The sequence below is a fragment of the Denticeps clupeoides genome, chromosome 6 (assembly GCF_900700375.1).
Source record: "Denticeps clupeoides chromosome 6, fDenClu1.1, whole genome shotgun sequence".
Taxonomy (NCBI): Eukaryota; Metazoa; Chordata; class Actinopteri; order Clupeiformes; family Denticipitidae; genus Denticeps; species Denticeps clupeoides.
In genome coordinates, this window is record NC_041712.1 from 17,175,295 (window position 1) to 17,191,867 (window position 16,573).

Here is a 16,573-nt window from a genome sequence, read left to right on the forward strand (position 1 = left end):
CTAACACTGCTGAGTTTGTCCTTTCTTGCAGGGATATCAAACCAGACAACATCCTGCTAGATGAACATGGTAAGTTTAACCTTTTAAACACTCAAGTACATAAGTGCTCAGATGCTCCAAGCGCTCTGAAAAGCTTGTCTTTGGTACATTTTCTTTTTAAAGTGGCCATCTGATTGGCTGTGCATGGCTTTATGAGCTGCTTTGCCTTCATTAAAACAGGTAACAGGTGTTGTCAGGGAAACAGTGCAGCACATTATTAAGCTGTATAATGTTTCATTAGTATGTTAATTGAGTAGCATATTCATTTGAAGAGCATACTGCACCACCCCTCTATGCAAGAACATAAGAACGCACACACACGCATATGAATGTTTGTGGCGTTGTGAGGGGGTGGGGAGAGAGACAGAGAACAAACACACAGTACAAAAAAGAGGGGAAAAAACACTTACTTAGCCTGAGGACTCCTACCTTCAGGACAGCAGATGCTGTTGTCCTTTTAATTCCACCCAACACCCCCTCAACACACACACATACACAGTCATAGAGCATTTGCAGTTTATTTCTTTTAATATCAACCCATCTCAAACATTTGTACTGCTCCAAGTAACCAAACAAAACAAATGGCTATGAGCCATCTAAGATGGTCTTTTGTTGTTTAGCTCTGTGGTTATTATGACATGAAATAACTGCCATAAACCTTTATAACAAGTGATACACAGCAGCACAGCACACACAGTGAAATTTGTCCTCTGCATTTAACCCATCACCCTGAGTGAGCAGTGGGCAGCCATGACAGGCGCCTGGGGAGCAGTGTGTGGGGACAGTGCTTTGCTCAGTGGCACCTCAGTGGTACCTTGGCAGATCGGGATTCGAACCAGCAACCTTCTGATTACGTGGCCGCTTCCTTAACCACTAGGCCACCACTGCCCCTGACAAGCTGCCACCACTGACAAGCTAATCATTTAATTAAAATAATTTACTAACCATATTAAATGGGTCATACCAACAGCTTAGCCTTGAAAAGCTGTTTTTTTAAGTAATAATAAGTGTAATAGGATTTTGTTTCAGGTGAAGGTGAGTCAGTATTCCACTAGCTCATCCTTTTTGTCCTCAAAACTCGTCCTGTGGGACAGAGGGACCTCCTCTTAAGCTCTGCTCTTTAAGCATCTGCCAAGGAGTGGGACTGCCCACAGCCTGAGCTGGCTTCCTTCTGGCACAGCTAGAACGTTAGAGTGTCCTTCATTGCGGCCCGTTGGCTCCGAGTTGCCAAAAATGGAATTGAGGTTGCAACGTGTATTTAAAAAAATCTGTGATAAATCTGTGATTTATTCAAGTTGAGGTGTGTTTTTTTATTTAATTAATTAGTCTCCATTTTCATGAAAATGACTTTTTTTTACCTTTTTTGACAACTCAAAGGCAACCTAGTTCTTTCGTCTGTCTGCGGCGCATGTTGCTTTAACTGAAGCCCCTTTTTCTGCCGATGTACTGTACATTTTAATGATTAAACTCTCATTGTTATGCTGGCTCAGTACTCCGCACATGCGGTACACTCCGTACTCACACAGGTTGGCCCAGTGGGGTGACGGGCCGGGACAGTTCCTTAGTCACCCTCAGCAGGTTGACCTCTGCGACGAGGGGGATATTTCACCTGTCAAATGCTCCAGTGGAGCCAGCTCCTGCGAAGTCCTAGTGGTGGCATTAATATATGAGCTCACCGGCCCGGCTAATGTTGCATAAGGTGCGCAGCAGAGGGAGAGATGAATGAAGCGGGCGGGAGATGCTGAAACACATGCTAATTTGGACGGGACGGGTCATTTCATTCAAATCGTACTCGCATCCATCAACCCCGTTGTGAGCGGTGGGTTTTGTTCAAAACATGCTGACTCATGCAGTGGGAGGGTTTTCCTGCTCTGCGACGTTCAGTTACTGCACCCTTCTCTAGAGACAGGGAGAGGGGTGGAGAGGGACCGAGGGGTGCTGGGTGGTGTGTAAATTCTCTCCACACAAAAAAACATGCAGCACAGAGACCCCTACAGCACTAACTGACTCAGTTAAGGGCTTCTGGCCAAAGCCTCATTCCATGCTGTCTTTTCTCACCAGAAAGGGAGGGGAAAGAAGGGAGAGAAATGGCGAATAGAAAAACATGAAAGAGAAAGCAAATGATGAGGAGAGATGGGACAGATAAAAAAAGACAGTGAAAGAGAATAAGAAAAGAGTGAGTGATAAACTGAAAGAGCGAATGGAACTGTGAATAAGCTTATGTGCAGCTAATAAGGGGACAAATGGAGGACAGCCAAGGACTTGGGGACAGATCACTGATGTGAGAACACTGCAGCTCTACTGATTGGTCTCTTATCGGTGTGGCTCAGGCACTTTGTAACTATAAAGGCTTCTCTGGCTGCAGATATTTTGCATTCAAGACACACATTCAATACCCAACTGGCTCCTGAGATGTCATCTCTCATGTAATGATTTGGGATTGACCCCCTTTTTATTTTCCATTTTCTTTCTATCACACTAACATTTCACACACAATTTTATTGATGCATGTAGTGGTTAACTGCAAAAAGAACGAGAAAGATGATTGGTGCTGTGTGCAGGGTGGTTATTTTAATGGTAAATGGCCTTTAATGGTTGAATAACTAACATGGTTGAGCATACATGTGTTGCTTAAGTTAAAATTAATAGGAGCCTATTAGAGGATGGAAAAAAATGAGTGGAGGAGTATAAGTGTATTAAAAGTAACCAAACTTTAAATTAGACTCACGCTTTCGTTTTGTCTTGGATAATTGTTTTCTGAGACCACAAGATGTGATATGTATATACTTTTCATACTGAGTTACCTTGTCCTATCTATCTATCTGTAGATATAGATAATCTCAAGGCCTAAATTAATATTAAGTGTGGCATGCATGACAAGTGTAGGTCCAGAATACTTCATATTCTTAATGTTCCCTCTTGCTCCCTTTTTCTCTCGTCTTCTGCCTGGCTCTCGTTCCCTATCAGCCACTGCTAAAGTAGGTCCACTCAGCTCTCCACAGGCGATCACGCACAACAAGGTGATTGTGTGACTTTGACCGCATTCAGAATAAAATTTAGAAGCTGGTGCTTTCACATTTTGGTCATACTGAAAAGTGACTTTTATGAGTGGATTGTTTAGTTATTATAGTCTGGGTAATTAAATCAGATTGATTACATAAGAAACCATAGCAACGTCCTTAAAGTGTAGATGGGGACTTTCGGCAAGTGATCATGACTTGCTTGCTGGTATCATTATGCCATTGTGGATCATCCCTTTCTTACTAATAGCATTGGGAACCTAGTGGGTAAGGAAGCTGACCCATAATCAGAAGGTCGCCAGTTCGAATCCTGACTTGCCAAGGTGCCATCGAGGTGCCACTGAGTAAGGCATGGCTGTCTACTGCTCACTAATGGTGATGGGTTAAAAGCAGAGGACACATTTTCTCTGTGCGCTTTTCCTTCTTTCTTTTATCTTCGTACTGTAGTAATAGCAAAAGGCGTTTTCAGTTGCTGTTCATATCTATCTAACCATATCAAAAGGTTTATTATGAGAGTATTTTTTTTTGTATTTTTATTTTGCTAATGGTCATACTTAAAAATATGTAATGAGTGCCCTTCTTGTTGTTTTGGCCAGTAACCATGGCATAGGGTGTATATGCATTCCAAGGTGTATGATAAAGACTTCTTCTGCTCTTTGTGAATTTAATTTCATGCCAGGTTGTTCTCTGCCTCTGCTTTGTGTGCTAACATCTTTAAATGCTCACCCTGTTTTGGACCATCCTTTATTTTTTGTTCAGCAAATTGTCATCTAATGTATTTGTAATGCCAAAAGACCATGCAATATATTCTCATGTCATACATTCTCCTCACAGAAGAATTTCAGTAATCGTTAGGAAAATTTTAATTGTTTTATTTTTCTTCATAGGCCATGTCCATTTGACAGACTTCAACATAGCTGCTGTGGTTAAAGATGACCTGAAAGCCTCCTCTATTGCTGGAACAAAGCCTTACATGGGTAAAGTCATATTAATCTTCTTCACTTCGTGTCCCATGATTTTACTGTAGGCGTCATGTATCTGTCCCATTGCGTTTGACTGATATTTGTTTCCACTTTGAAAACAACTGGATTGTGTATAATTATAATGGATTGAAATTCAAGGTAAATTGACCGGACTTTTGTGTCTGTTTCACATGTGATTACTGGCTGGTTTTTAAGTGACATAGACATAGCAAAAGCAGCATGGAAATCCAGGGAGAGGCTCAATGTTTGTTGACTGATTTCCTATGAATTTCCATGCAGTGTTAATTGTGTCACTGACAGCTGACCCTTTATGTTGTATAGTTGCTGATCATTTCATTTCATTTACAGTACATTTATGGAACAAATCACACGTTTGCCTTTGTAAACTTTCCTATGAAACAGATTCTTCTCTGAAAATGCTTTGCTGCACATTGCCATTAATTATGCACTAGAATGAGTTGTTACTACAGTTACACCCTCATCTCTCCAGCCCCAGAGCTCTTTCAGCCATTTGAAGGAACCCACCCAGGCTACTCTTTTTCTGTGGACTGGTGGTCTTTGGGCATCACAGCCTACGAGCTCCTCAGAGGCCAGGTAAGGACACACAGTTCTCCCATGAAGCGGTGGGCACACCACTCTGCTGGGTGAGAGTTTATGAAATGATAAACAATTAAAGAGCTTTCAATAAAATATATGCTCCCTTAAAGGCACATTCCGGCCTATTTCTTGTTCAGATGACAGGTTCCTCAGCTGACATGCACTTATTTCTTTGTCTCCAGTAGAAGTTCCAAGGGGAAATGAAACTGGCATTTTAAATGAATGCTCTTTCTGTATTTATGATCTGGCTTTGTGGGGAACAGTTGCTTTAAATTTTGTGGTTTGGCTAATCGAGGTAATCAAACTAGACTTTCAATTATTCCCACACTATATCACAAACAAGAACATGTTGGTTCCCACAGTGGCAATCTTGACTCAATTAGCTATTACATCTATTGAACTGTTATCTTGACAAAACCAATACCAACCCTGCTGTGAGGGGTGTCAACTGCAGGGCCTGATTTTGGGCTAAATAAGGAATGCATTTTGTTGTTGTTAGATGTTGTTAATGTTGCAGGATACCAAAAATTGGATTTGTAAGCATTTCACCTGCATAGCTTTCATCTTTTTGCCTTTTTGGATAACGCAAAAATCTAATTTGAAGGAGCCCTTGTAGATGTTACTGCAAGAGCGATGAGCATTGATCAAAGCAGTCACTAATGGAAATGGGTAAATGAATAATTTGCAAAAGACCAGTCAACCACAGCCGATTCAGCTTGACTCTGTCTGCCTTCCCAGAGACCCTACGTAATGCGCTCCAGCATGCCAGCCAACGAGATCTTGCAAACCTTTCACAGGGTCCATCCCAGCTACCCGGCAGCCTGGTCCACAGAGGTCAAGTCACTGCTCAGAAAGGTATGGTTTGGAAGGAAGTACTGCACAGACCATTACTATTTAAGAGCAATCCCTGCTTTCATGAGAAGTGCTTCATTTCAGATGTATTAAAGATGAAGTGACTTCTCTGCCTGGCTACCAACACCTTCATGAAAGAAAGCTTTTGAATGTCTGTGTGTGGGCATGTCCACACGCTTCAATTGCATTCTGCAGTGTGTGTGTTTGTGTCTGAAAACATGTCTGCATAATATTTGTGCTAACAGTGTGTACAGTGTGACGCAGTATGTCTTTGGGTGTAGATCTTTGTGTAAATTAGTGCAGCATCTTTTTCTTCTTGCCGCCTTCAGTTGCTGTGCATCGACCCGCAGAAACGGATTTCCTGCCTCTCAGAGCTTCAGGACACGGAGTGCCTGTCCAACGTCAACTGGGATGCTGTCCTCAACAAGCAGACCCCCCCTGGCTTCATTCCTAATGCAAGTGCTTGTCCGTTTACCTCCATTCTGTCAATTCAAACCTCCGGGGATTGAGACTGCGCTCAAGGTTGCAAAACATGCACATATTACAAAGGTTAAGGGTCTGGTATTTCCGGTGGAGAAAAAGTTGTCATGGGTGAGGCAGTCAGGCCAGCCCAATTGGGACATCTGGGACATCTCTTCTCAATTTGTCAAAGATTTATGATCCCTGGACAACTCATGGTCTAAAGAGTGACGTTTATTTGCCCCTAAATTCTCACCATGTTGTGTGTGGCCTCCAGAAGATTCACCAGAATATGCAATGATATGTGATGACATATAGCAGCTTACAAAGCATCCAGTTCCAGAGTCCTGCTGCTAAGACGTATGAACACAAGCGAACATTTGATGCTTACCATTTTGGAAGAGAGCAGCCTGTATTGCAGAGACTTCACTATCTGCGTCAATCACCATCAGCTCCGCTGATTAAAAATACAGCCATTAGCAGATGTTCCCACCAGCTGCTTATCATTATAACTGGCACCACTAATGACTTGTGATTAGATCGGGGTGTGATCTCCATAGTAACCATCAGCTTGCGAGAGGAAGCAGGATAAAAAAAAAATGCATGTAAATAAATGTCCATGAGGAAGGTGAAGGGAAGTGTGACATAGCAGCTTTATTTCGTGCCCATATTAGACTCCATAATCTCAAACGAACAGTCACCAATGTCTGCAGTTTGGAATTGAACGTCATCTGGGGACAAAAGAAACACAATGATCTGTTAGTGATGAGTTTATTTAGAAGGTAAGACCATTGAAAGAGAAGAAACATAAGAATGTTGAGTCTGTTCTGTCCACATGCAGAGACGGAGATTGAACTGCGACCCAACCTTTGAATTGGAGGAAATGATCCTGGAGTCAAAGCCACTGCACAAGAAGAAGAAACGATTGGCGAGGAAGACAAGGGAAAATGGCTCAGATGGTTCACCACAGGTACAGAAAATAAACAGTTTGTGAACAGAGATGGTCTCCATCAGCTTTTTTCTCACTTGTCATATTCATTGTGGCTGTGATTTAGTATATGTCACCACGTCTCTATTCAGGGACCTTCTATGGCTGCAACTGGAGACCAAATGTGTTTCTGCAATGTAACAAGCCTGCCCTTCAGTGTGACCATTGTTTCCCTGGTCCACGATTGATCAACATTAGCAAGATTCAGTTTGTACTGTACTCAAATAATAAGCAAAGTGCATCATTTGCATCAGGGGTGGACACATACTCGGAAGGTTGCCGGTTCAAATCCCGAACCGCCAAGGTGCTACTGAGCAGGGTACCGTCCCCCCACACTGCTCCCCGGGCGCTTGTCATGGCTGCCCACTGCTCACCAAGGTGATGGGTTAAAAGCAGAGGACACATTGCGTTGTGTGCACCACGTGCTGTGCTACAATGTTTCACAAAGACTGAAGTGAATCACTTTACTTTCACTTCACTCAAACAAGTGACAGACCAGCAGACTGTGATCAAAATTTTACCTACCAATCCAACTGTCAGAACCACTCGTAGGCTTGTCCCTCCCCATACCTGTGAGAACCTGTGTGTCTGTGTAAGTGTCCCTCTCTTTTTGTTTTCCACCCTCAACCAATCAGCCATGTCTTCCCATCAGGCCTAAAGGCGTGCTCCCCCTCCACCCAGCAGAAGGTTAGACTCATACCTCAATCAGTAAACAGCTGATGGAAGGAGAAGCCTGACAGCCTGTTAATGAAAAGAGGTGGAAACGTCTGCATCAGGGGTTCCATTAAAGGTGCTGATTTTCTCAGTAGTGAGCATCTGTGGGGTTTTTTTTCTCCTTCCTGGGACCGCTATCAAAAATTCTGCTTTGCAAATTTCTCTCCGTATCTGTTTTAGGTCACAGATTGGCTAATGAATGCTCCAGACTACTCACAAGGTCATTCAATAACAATAACTCTTGTGAAGATAACTTGTACATTGCAAATAATTATGGATTGTACAATTTTAACAAACAAAGGTTACTTTAGGTCAGCAGCTAAAACCTAATATACATTTCACGTTGCTATTTTCATTTAGTTTGAATGCTCAAAAGTGTACATAATTTCCATAATATTACATGCTGCAGACAAATGTATCATAAACTGACAATTGAAATGCTAATCAGCAACCTATATTTAAAATAAATGCTTTCTTCAAACATGTAGCTATAAGTAGTAATAGTTAGCTGCAGTCAGGAGTGGGGGCTAAGTAAAGCTATTACAATTGCATTTACCCTTAATGCATTTTTAATAAAGCTGAAGATGTAATGGTGGTGATCATGCTTTATGCACAAAGCGAAGCCTAACATAGCTAAATTTAAATGCTGTGGGTCTTGCCGTTAGACATTTACTGACTGACCTCACATCTTCCATAACCGTTAGCAGCCGTGCATGCTGTACCTGTGCCAGGATCCTTTTTGATGTAATTAATGAAACTTTTACTCCTCCAACTGTGGTGACGTAGTGAGTTTCTTGCCAGTTTTAATGCATTCAGTAGCTGACGAGTCGTAAGCAGCAGGATTTGTATATGACCCGGCACATGGTTTATTGCCTTCTTTAAACTGTCCAGCTGTGGTGAATTAGAGCAAGTCCTGTAAATGCATATGTGACAGTGAGACATTTCCATCTTGTGGGACCACTTGTGGTGTACTAACATAAACTCAGTTCTAGCGCGCTGTGAGTCTGCTACGTGCTCCACTTTTAAAGCAGCGTGATCAATATTGTATGAACAGTGCTGCCCTTAAGTCTCGCCGAGTCGACTTCCCTTTCTTTCTCTCCTTCTCTCTTCTTCCTCTATATCTGTCTCTCCTACTCTATCAGTACCTCTGCAACCGCTGCCCCCCCCCCCCCCCCCCCCCCCCCTACCGTGTTTGTGTTCTTCCCACCCATTCACACATCAGAGCCCAAATGGACAGGAATTAGTTCAATTAAATCTCAGATAACGTGCTAAAAAATTGAACAGACCGAATCCATATTCCTGTCTCACAGACCCCCAACCCACCACCCCTAACCAGCTAATTCTCAGGCCTCTTCCAGGCACCGTATGGAGGCAGCAGGGAGGTGCGAAGGCTTTTACTGATATGTAATTTAACATTCTGGGCTCTATTTTCAGCCGTCTGTGGGGTATTTGTAAAATAGTGGAAGTAAAAGAAATTTCCTGTCTTCGCAAGGTGCAAATGGGACAGTTCCATGTAAATGAGCTTGTGCAGGAAAGCGTGGCATCTCAGTCAATCTGACACACATTTGTGTCCATTTCTTCACGCTGCTCCATAAGCAGAAAATCTGCAGCCAAATTTTACCACCAGATGGAGCCACCAAAGTCACTTATGAAAGACTAGAGTTGTAAATGTATTTTGATCATATGGTGCTACATTATTTGGAGCTTTCATGCAATAACTCAAGAGACAATGACAAATATCATTCTTGTGTGCTTTATGCTCATGAATAGTAAAATCACAAGATAAAATTTGATAAAGCATAGGCCATGAAATATATTTGCACATTGTATGTGTGTGATACATATATTCATTTCAGCACTTTACAATGAAGTGTGGTCCAATGAAGGGTGCATTTGCAGGTGTGGGGTGTGCAATGTATTGAGTGTCAGACAAGGGGAGTAAGCATAACACTGGACACTGAGAACCTAAGATCCAGTGACACCCAAAATCCTGACGTCCACAGACACACGTAGATGCTACAGTTACCTGAATGGTCCATAAGCACCCCAGTCCTGCTCACCTTTCACAACATTTTGAATGACTGAAATATTTTGTTTCCAGGACAGATGAAAAATATCTACTTGAAAATCCATGATTTTGGCCACTCGGGATATGTTAATGCTATGAAACAACTATTGACCACAAGACCATTGCTATTACCTGGAAAGTGAAATGTATCTTGCACCAGATATCTTTGGGCCTACTCTAAATTGTTTATTTATTACAAGAAAACATTATCCACACTTATAAGAAAAATGACAAGAAATGCAAAAGTTCCAACTATTGTTTTATTGAACAGGATGTATGACATATGGGTCAGGCACATGACGTGATATTTCCACAAAAAAAAAAAGCAATACAGCTTGTGGGCCGAAACAGAAAACAAACAAATATGTGCCACACATTGGGGTCAGTGAACAACAAGAAACTGAGGGAGGGCAAACCATAAATACTATTTCCTAATTACACATATTGGTACATAGGAAAGACACAAACATTTAGCTGGAAAGGAATGTGTGTATTGACCTGATTCATAAACTTTCACATCCATTTAATCATATTTACAATGTGTGTTACGTTTCAAAACCAGTCAATTTTATGTATTTCTAATTATTTCTTGTAATTACATTTTGAAAGCAATAAATCAATAAAAAAAATGTTTTGGCCGGCTGGGAACATTTGCTTAAAGCTCTTAAATATTGATTCCAGGTTATTGTCCTGATAAAGATTTTTTTCCCATGCACTTGCACCCCTTCTCCCTGTTGAACCTGATCTCTGAGTTTGCCTAGCAATTCAGTCCCATTTCCTATCTCTTGGTTGCAATGCATTTCTGAATTTTTACATCTTGCTCACTTCATTTTCTTCCTGCTCCGTAGCTTTTCAATCTCTTCCACACTACACCTGCTTTCCTTCTCCCTTTTCTTCCTTCCTCTTTATTTGGACTGCAGCCCACTGAGCTGGCACCTGCACCACCTCCAGTGTTTGACTGGCAGCCCAGTGCATTAGGTCAACCAGCTTTTTTTTTGGGGGGGTGAGGTATGGGTCAGGTGGTATTTGACCCAGCCAGGAGCCATCAGGTCTGGTTGCGTTGGCAGGCTGAGCAGGGAGGGTGGGGAGACAGCTTTGGTGTCTGCTGCATTGCTGTCATAAGACCAGTGCAGCCAAGAGGGCAGGTGTGTTTATGCTCTTATCCATCCCCCTGGGGGTACACACTCCATCGTGACACCTGAACACCAGGACAAGCGGTGAGCAGTGCAGAGCAGTCGGCGCTGACACATCTTCCTCCTATATCCATGAGACAGGAGCACTTAGGAAAATGAGATGCACACCCTATAATGTGTTAAAGGGAAGCCATTTTTCTAGCCCATGCAGAATCCATCAGTGAAGGACGTTGGATGTAAATACGTCTGTAAATGCGCTCTGGCTGTCCATGCTTGAGTCTACTCTTACATTTTGTCATTTTGTCAAAACTCTTTTTTTTTTTTTTTTTCTCCACAGAATGGCCAGCTCCAGCAGAGGTTGGAGAATGTTCAGAGGGACTTCATCATCTTCAACAGAGAGAAGTACGCAATGTGATGTGATGTTGGACACTAATTTGTAACTGGTGCTAGGTACACGCTGAGCATGGGTCTTTGCAGGATTTTTAAATAATGAACTGCTTGGTAGTCATCTGTGTCTTAACTACCCATTTTGTTGGAGTATAATTATTTCTGTCACCCCGAACATTATCTTTAACCATGTTTTTATTCATTTAAAATCGGAGGAGCTCATTGATTGCAGATTGGCTTTCTGTCTTGTCTTATCTATTTATGTATATTAATCTTGATGACACCTTTGACCTTACACTAGTGAAACAGCCCCAAACGCATCATTGTCAGTTGGAAAATAGTTCATTTACCCTGTTTATCTTTCATTGTCTTATCGTACAGATAAGAAGCATTATAATCCATTGTCTTGAACAATCACCATTTTGTTGAACTCTGGCAAGCATAAAAAGGTAAAATGACAGTGAGAGCATTGTCGCTTTTCAATGGCTCACTAAAAGTTAATTTAACTGAATTGACAAGAAGGTGGCCTTTGGGGTTACAATGTTCTATTAAAATGTGTAATATCAGTGTTCAGTTCTTTGAAAAAAAAAAAAATTATTAAATATAGTTTTCTTCCCATTTGAGCTTCTTTTTCATTTTTTACATGCTGTAATGTTAAAGCTTTTGTCAGCCTGCCCATTTTTCTCAGAACATGCGTTTTTCTGTCTCACAACAGGCTGAGGAAAGCCAAGGCTGAAGCTGAAGGAAAAGATTTTGCCAATAAAGAGAAAACCAGGGCCATTGAGGATGGGCAGAACAACAACGTTGACCCAGCTGCCTACCCGACAGGCTAAAGACTCTGGCCAGAGTTACTGCTTTTACATTGGACTTGGCTACAGCGCTTAGTTTGAAGAATATTTTCCCATTTTCCCTTCCCCTCTGGTGTCAGAATCTGTGGATGGTCTTACTAAAAGCACACCGAGGACCTCTGCTCAAACTGAGATGGTATCAAGGCTGAGGAGCACCAGTGATTCATAAAAGGGAAATGCAGAGAGCCACAAAATTGGCATGTAGTGACCTTTTTATGCTGGTGTTCACACAGATGGCCCCCTTTCCTCTGCTGCTCTGGAGCGGAATGGCTTTTCATTGCAGTTCCACCTCAGCTAGAAAACTCTGTCTGAAAAAAAAAAACAGGACCCCAACAGCAAAAGATGAATCAGCTTTTATAGACTGAAGTTTCTAGAGCCCTGATGAGGAAGTCTTAAAGGTGAAAATGGAAAGTGAAGATGTGGGTCTCCTTGTGCCTCAGAAACACTGACTAAAAATAATGGACACCCTGTTTTGATCTCCCCAACTGACATGAATTCAAGCAACAACAAATGTTTTCCTGATTCCTTACTGTCTTTTATATGTGCTGACTTTCTAGACAAACTGTAGGTCTGAGGGCCCGTGGGTCCTATCCCCTGAAGTTCTTACATGTTGCCTTATGCCTAAACAGGGCATGCAGTCATCTCCCTAAAACTGATGCTACACGACAACCAGAGACTCATGGCCATGCCCCCCACCCCCCACCCCCGAAGGTACATAGCTCTATTTAGCTGTGTTTGTGTAAATATTTAAGCACTTTGGAGAGATTCTCTCGTTACCAGCTTAGTCACAAGTACCATGCACAACTTCACAATCTAGATGTGTTGCGAGAAAAACAAAAATAATTCCAGTTTCCAGTAAAATTGTTCCAGTTTGTTTGTGTGCCATTAATAATTTGAACCTACACCATGAGGTAAAAAAAGTCTATTTGTAATTCCCTGCTGGTAGTGTATGTCTAATTGGACATTAGGCTATATTAGGATTCACCACTATTAATTCTTAATGCAAAGCTATAAATAGAATAATGACATAACACTGAAGTTGCACCCCCAAACCAAACCTCAGATTTTAAATTCATTAAAACACAGTGGGCAAATAAACGTTTCCAAATGCATCAGCTGTTAAAAGCCCAATGCACAAAACCCAATGCATTATTTATCGCCTATTAAGGATGACCTATAATGCAACATGCTCTTCCTGGTCATCAAACACATTGGTTTGAATGAAAATATTCTCAAAATTGAAATACATTATGTCTAATGCTAATGAATTCCATGTGTTGGATGAAATGTTGATTTTGTTATTCCCATGCAGACCTGAACAGATTTTGGTCTAAATTGAAGAACTGGCTAATACTAAAATGAGCTCACAATGTTCTCAGTAAAAAATACTCTACTCTGCAAATTGTACTGTACACCAAAAAGGCATACAATGTATAATTTGCAATATTGTTGATATTAATTTATGACATGTCTCCCTTAGAGCTACATGCTCTGTATTGTGCTTTTAGTCTACATATGTGATTGGAAAATAGCTTTAGCATTAGTGCTTTCATCTACTGAGGGTAGCGTAGATTCATGAAAAGACAAGTTACATTTGTAGATTTGTGAGGTGTTGTACAAGTTGGTATTGTCTCTGTTATTATGTCATACAATGGTGGCATTCTAACCATAAATCTCACCCAGGAGAAACCTCAAATATATGATTTAACCAAGCATAAACTGTGGATCAAATCATGTTAATTATAAAAATGATCAGATTTGTCTTTTCTGTTAGACCCACATGGACCCAAGACGTGAATGTGTGCCTTAAAAATTTTTCAAATTAGCTGCTCTTGCTTGATCGATTGCTGCATTTAATCTAGTCCCATGTTTTTGCCATGCAAACTTCAGTATGACCATGAGGTGGATATTGACTGAATTTGTGACTGCATTAGAGAGTAAACCAAAATAAGTTGGGTTAGATTCTTCATAGTCCAAAAAAGCACTGTGCTGTTTTTAACTTTATTATTTTTTCTCAATACTAGCTTAATGCAAAGTCTAGATTTATCCATACCATAAATATTTTCAAAAATATTATGAGAAAACACCACTCCCCCTTTTTTTTGTTTTTTTTTTAAGTATGGCCATATTTAAACAATACGTTTAGTCATAACGCATAAAAAAATGTTATTTATTAATAGCTGGTACAGTATTACAAAAACTACCAGATAACATAGTTGGTTTATCAGGCATAATATAAGAAAATATGTTACAGATTTTGCGAACCAGCATTGCATTCATAAATGGACTCATGAATATGCAGGCTCTATATTTATTGGTATAGGATGTGTTTGTTGCGCCTCTAGATATTTTTCTGTTCGTTTTTCTGTTAAGATTCTGACCTTCTTACATAATATTATGATCACCATGAAACTCGAAATCTCACAAAAGAAAGAATCTGCAGCATCCACTGAACCATCGTTCTTGTCGCTTAAGTAAAGAGTAGCTGAGCTGTTTTAATTAGTCAGACAGAGTCCTTAACAAATGAGGTATTTGTGTATGTCTATGTCTAGAGCAATTGAATTTGCTTTTTAAGGTTGTCTTCTGAACGGTCGTTTAAGAAACGTGTTTTGTTACAAAACACTGACATCTAGTGTTCATTAAATGTCACTCTTGATTTAGATCACCTCCACAGGCATCGCAATTTCACCGCTTGCCAGAAGCGGGGAGAGGAACAGGATTTAGTATTGCTTTGATGTCCACCTCTGAAATAAAATATGGTGTTTACAAAAGCCTTTCTGCATTTATTATTTTTTTTCTGTCTGTGACACTCCAATAATTTCCCATTACAACAGACTTCTGGATGAATATTAGGCAGTAAATCCCAGTTAGTACTCATTCCATGATGTGATGAAGTGTTTAACTGCATTAGGCCCATGGACCCGCCAAGTGTAATGTCTTGCGCTTCTCAGCTTCTCTCACATTAAACATCAGTGTCACTCTCCATAACTCAAACTAGACCTGGGCAACATGACTTCATTTTGAACACAATACAATGAGTGATATCATATATAAAGCATGTTATTAAACCCCTTTACATTAAGAAATTTAATTAGATGTTGTCAAAATTTATCTTGGTAATCAGTGCGGTCCAGGCTACTATTCATGTTATGAATAAACATATACATTTTTGGGGCAAATCTATACCTTAACCTACACAACACAGTCATTGAGTATGTTAATACCTGGAATTACATTTTGTGGTTCTTTGTGAAGTTACATTTTAAAAGGAGGTAGTAGCCTAGTGGGTAACACACTCGCCTATGAACCAGAATACCCAGGTTCAAATCCCATGTACTACCATTGTGTCCCTGAGCAAGACACTTAACCCTGAGTTGCTCCAGGGGGACTGTCCCTGTAACTACTGATTGTAAGTGCTCTGGATAAGGGCGTCTGATAAATGCTGTAAATGTAAATGTACTTGAAAGCCATTAAGATTTTTAAAAAACTTTCTGTCAGGAGATCCTTTTAGAGCCATTAAAGACTACCGGAAATATTTAACCGGATATATTTAGTGTGACAGAAAACAACATGCTTAGAATAAGGTCTAAGTATAGCCTTATTCACCCACTGATTGTGGGTTTGTGGAACTGCTGGGCAGGAAGCACGGGGGCTTCTGTAGCCACCCTCCAGCCGGGATTCTTTGTCTACTTTCATGAGCCCTTATTCCAGAGGAAAACAACATTGCTTTTGTTATTCTTGGGACCATTTGAGGGATTGGGTAATACGTGGTTTTCCCAGAGGGGGGATGAAAACTGCAACAGAATGTTCTGGCTTTCTCTCCCTGTAGCTCTGTTCTTAACAATAAGATGACTGGCCTCTGGTGGCCATTTGGTCAATAGCATGTAAGTTAACCTGCCAGCATCTCCGGTCAGGAATGAACAGTTCCTAAATGTCAAATGTAACTGAATTATTGTAAAAAGATTGTTTTGAGTGAATAAATGAATGTCCTTACTTTTCTTAATTGCATGCAGTCGTTAAGTCATTAATCGTTAATCAGTAAAATATCTAAATATGTATCTCAATGTATCTGCAGATCTCAAAGCAATTAAATGCAGAAAATAATGTTTAAAAAAAACTGTGGTGTAAACTTGTACATTTACATTTACAGCATTTATCAGACGCCCTTATCCAGAGCGACTTACAATCAGTAGTTACAGGGACAGTCCCCCCTGGAGCAACTTAGGGTTAAGTGTCTTGCTCAGGGACACAATGGTAGTAAGTGGGATTCGAACCCGGGTCTTCTGGTTCATAGGCGAGTGTGTTACCCACTAGGCTACTACCACCCTTGTACTAAATAGTATATCATTACTTGCCACTAAAAGTGTATTTAAGAGTATTTAACTGTAATCGTTTTCAGAAGAGCACCTCAAGCCATTCCAGACTGCATGCTTCCCAGATAAATTCAAATGTGTCTTGCCAGTTTTGAGACTCTGTTATTAAAGG

The 16,573-nt window shown here is 40.8% G+C and overlaps 1 protein-coding gene across 5 annotated transcripts in view; it reads left to right on the forward strand.

Moving 5' to 3' along the window:
* The window catches only part of stk32a (serine/threonine kinase 32A), a 36,444-nt gene extending 23,999 nt beyond the window's left edge, over positions 1 to 12,445 (forward strand). For 3 of the 5 annotated variants that reach the window (XM_028984200.1, XM_028984198.1, XM_028984199.1), the window contains 8 exons: positions 32 to 69; positions 3,947 to 4,036; positions 4,533 to 4,636; positions 5,378 to 5,494; positions 5,821 to 5,946; positions 6,792 to 6,920; positions 11,191 to 11,255; positions 11,956 to 12,073. In XM_028984200.1, the coding sequence (XP_028840033.1) occupies positions 32 to 69; positions 3,947 to 4,036; positions 4,533 to 4,636; positions 5,378 to 5,494; positions 5,821 to 5,946; positions 6,792 to 6,920; positions 11,191 to 11,255; positions 11,956 to 12,073 (787 nt within the window). Of the gene's footprint in view, positions 1 to 31; positions 70 to 3,946; positions 4,037 to 4,532; positions 4,637 to 5,377; positions 5,495 to 5,820; positions 5,947 to 6,791; positions 6,921 to 11,190; positions 11,256 to 11,621; positions 11,690 to 11,955 lie in introns of all 5 variants that reach the window. The other 2 variants (XR_003750150.1, XM_028984201.1) reach the window with 2 other exon arrangements.
* Positions 12,446 to 16,573: the final 4,128 nt, after the last annotated feature.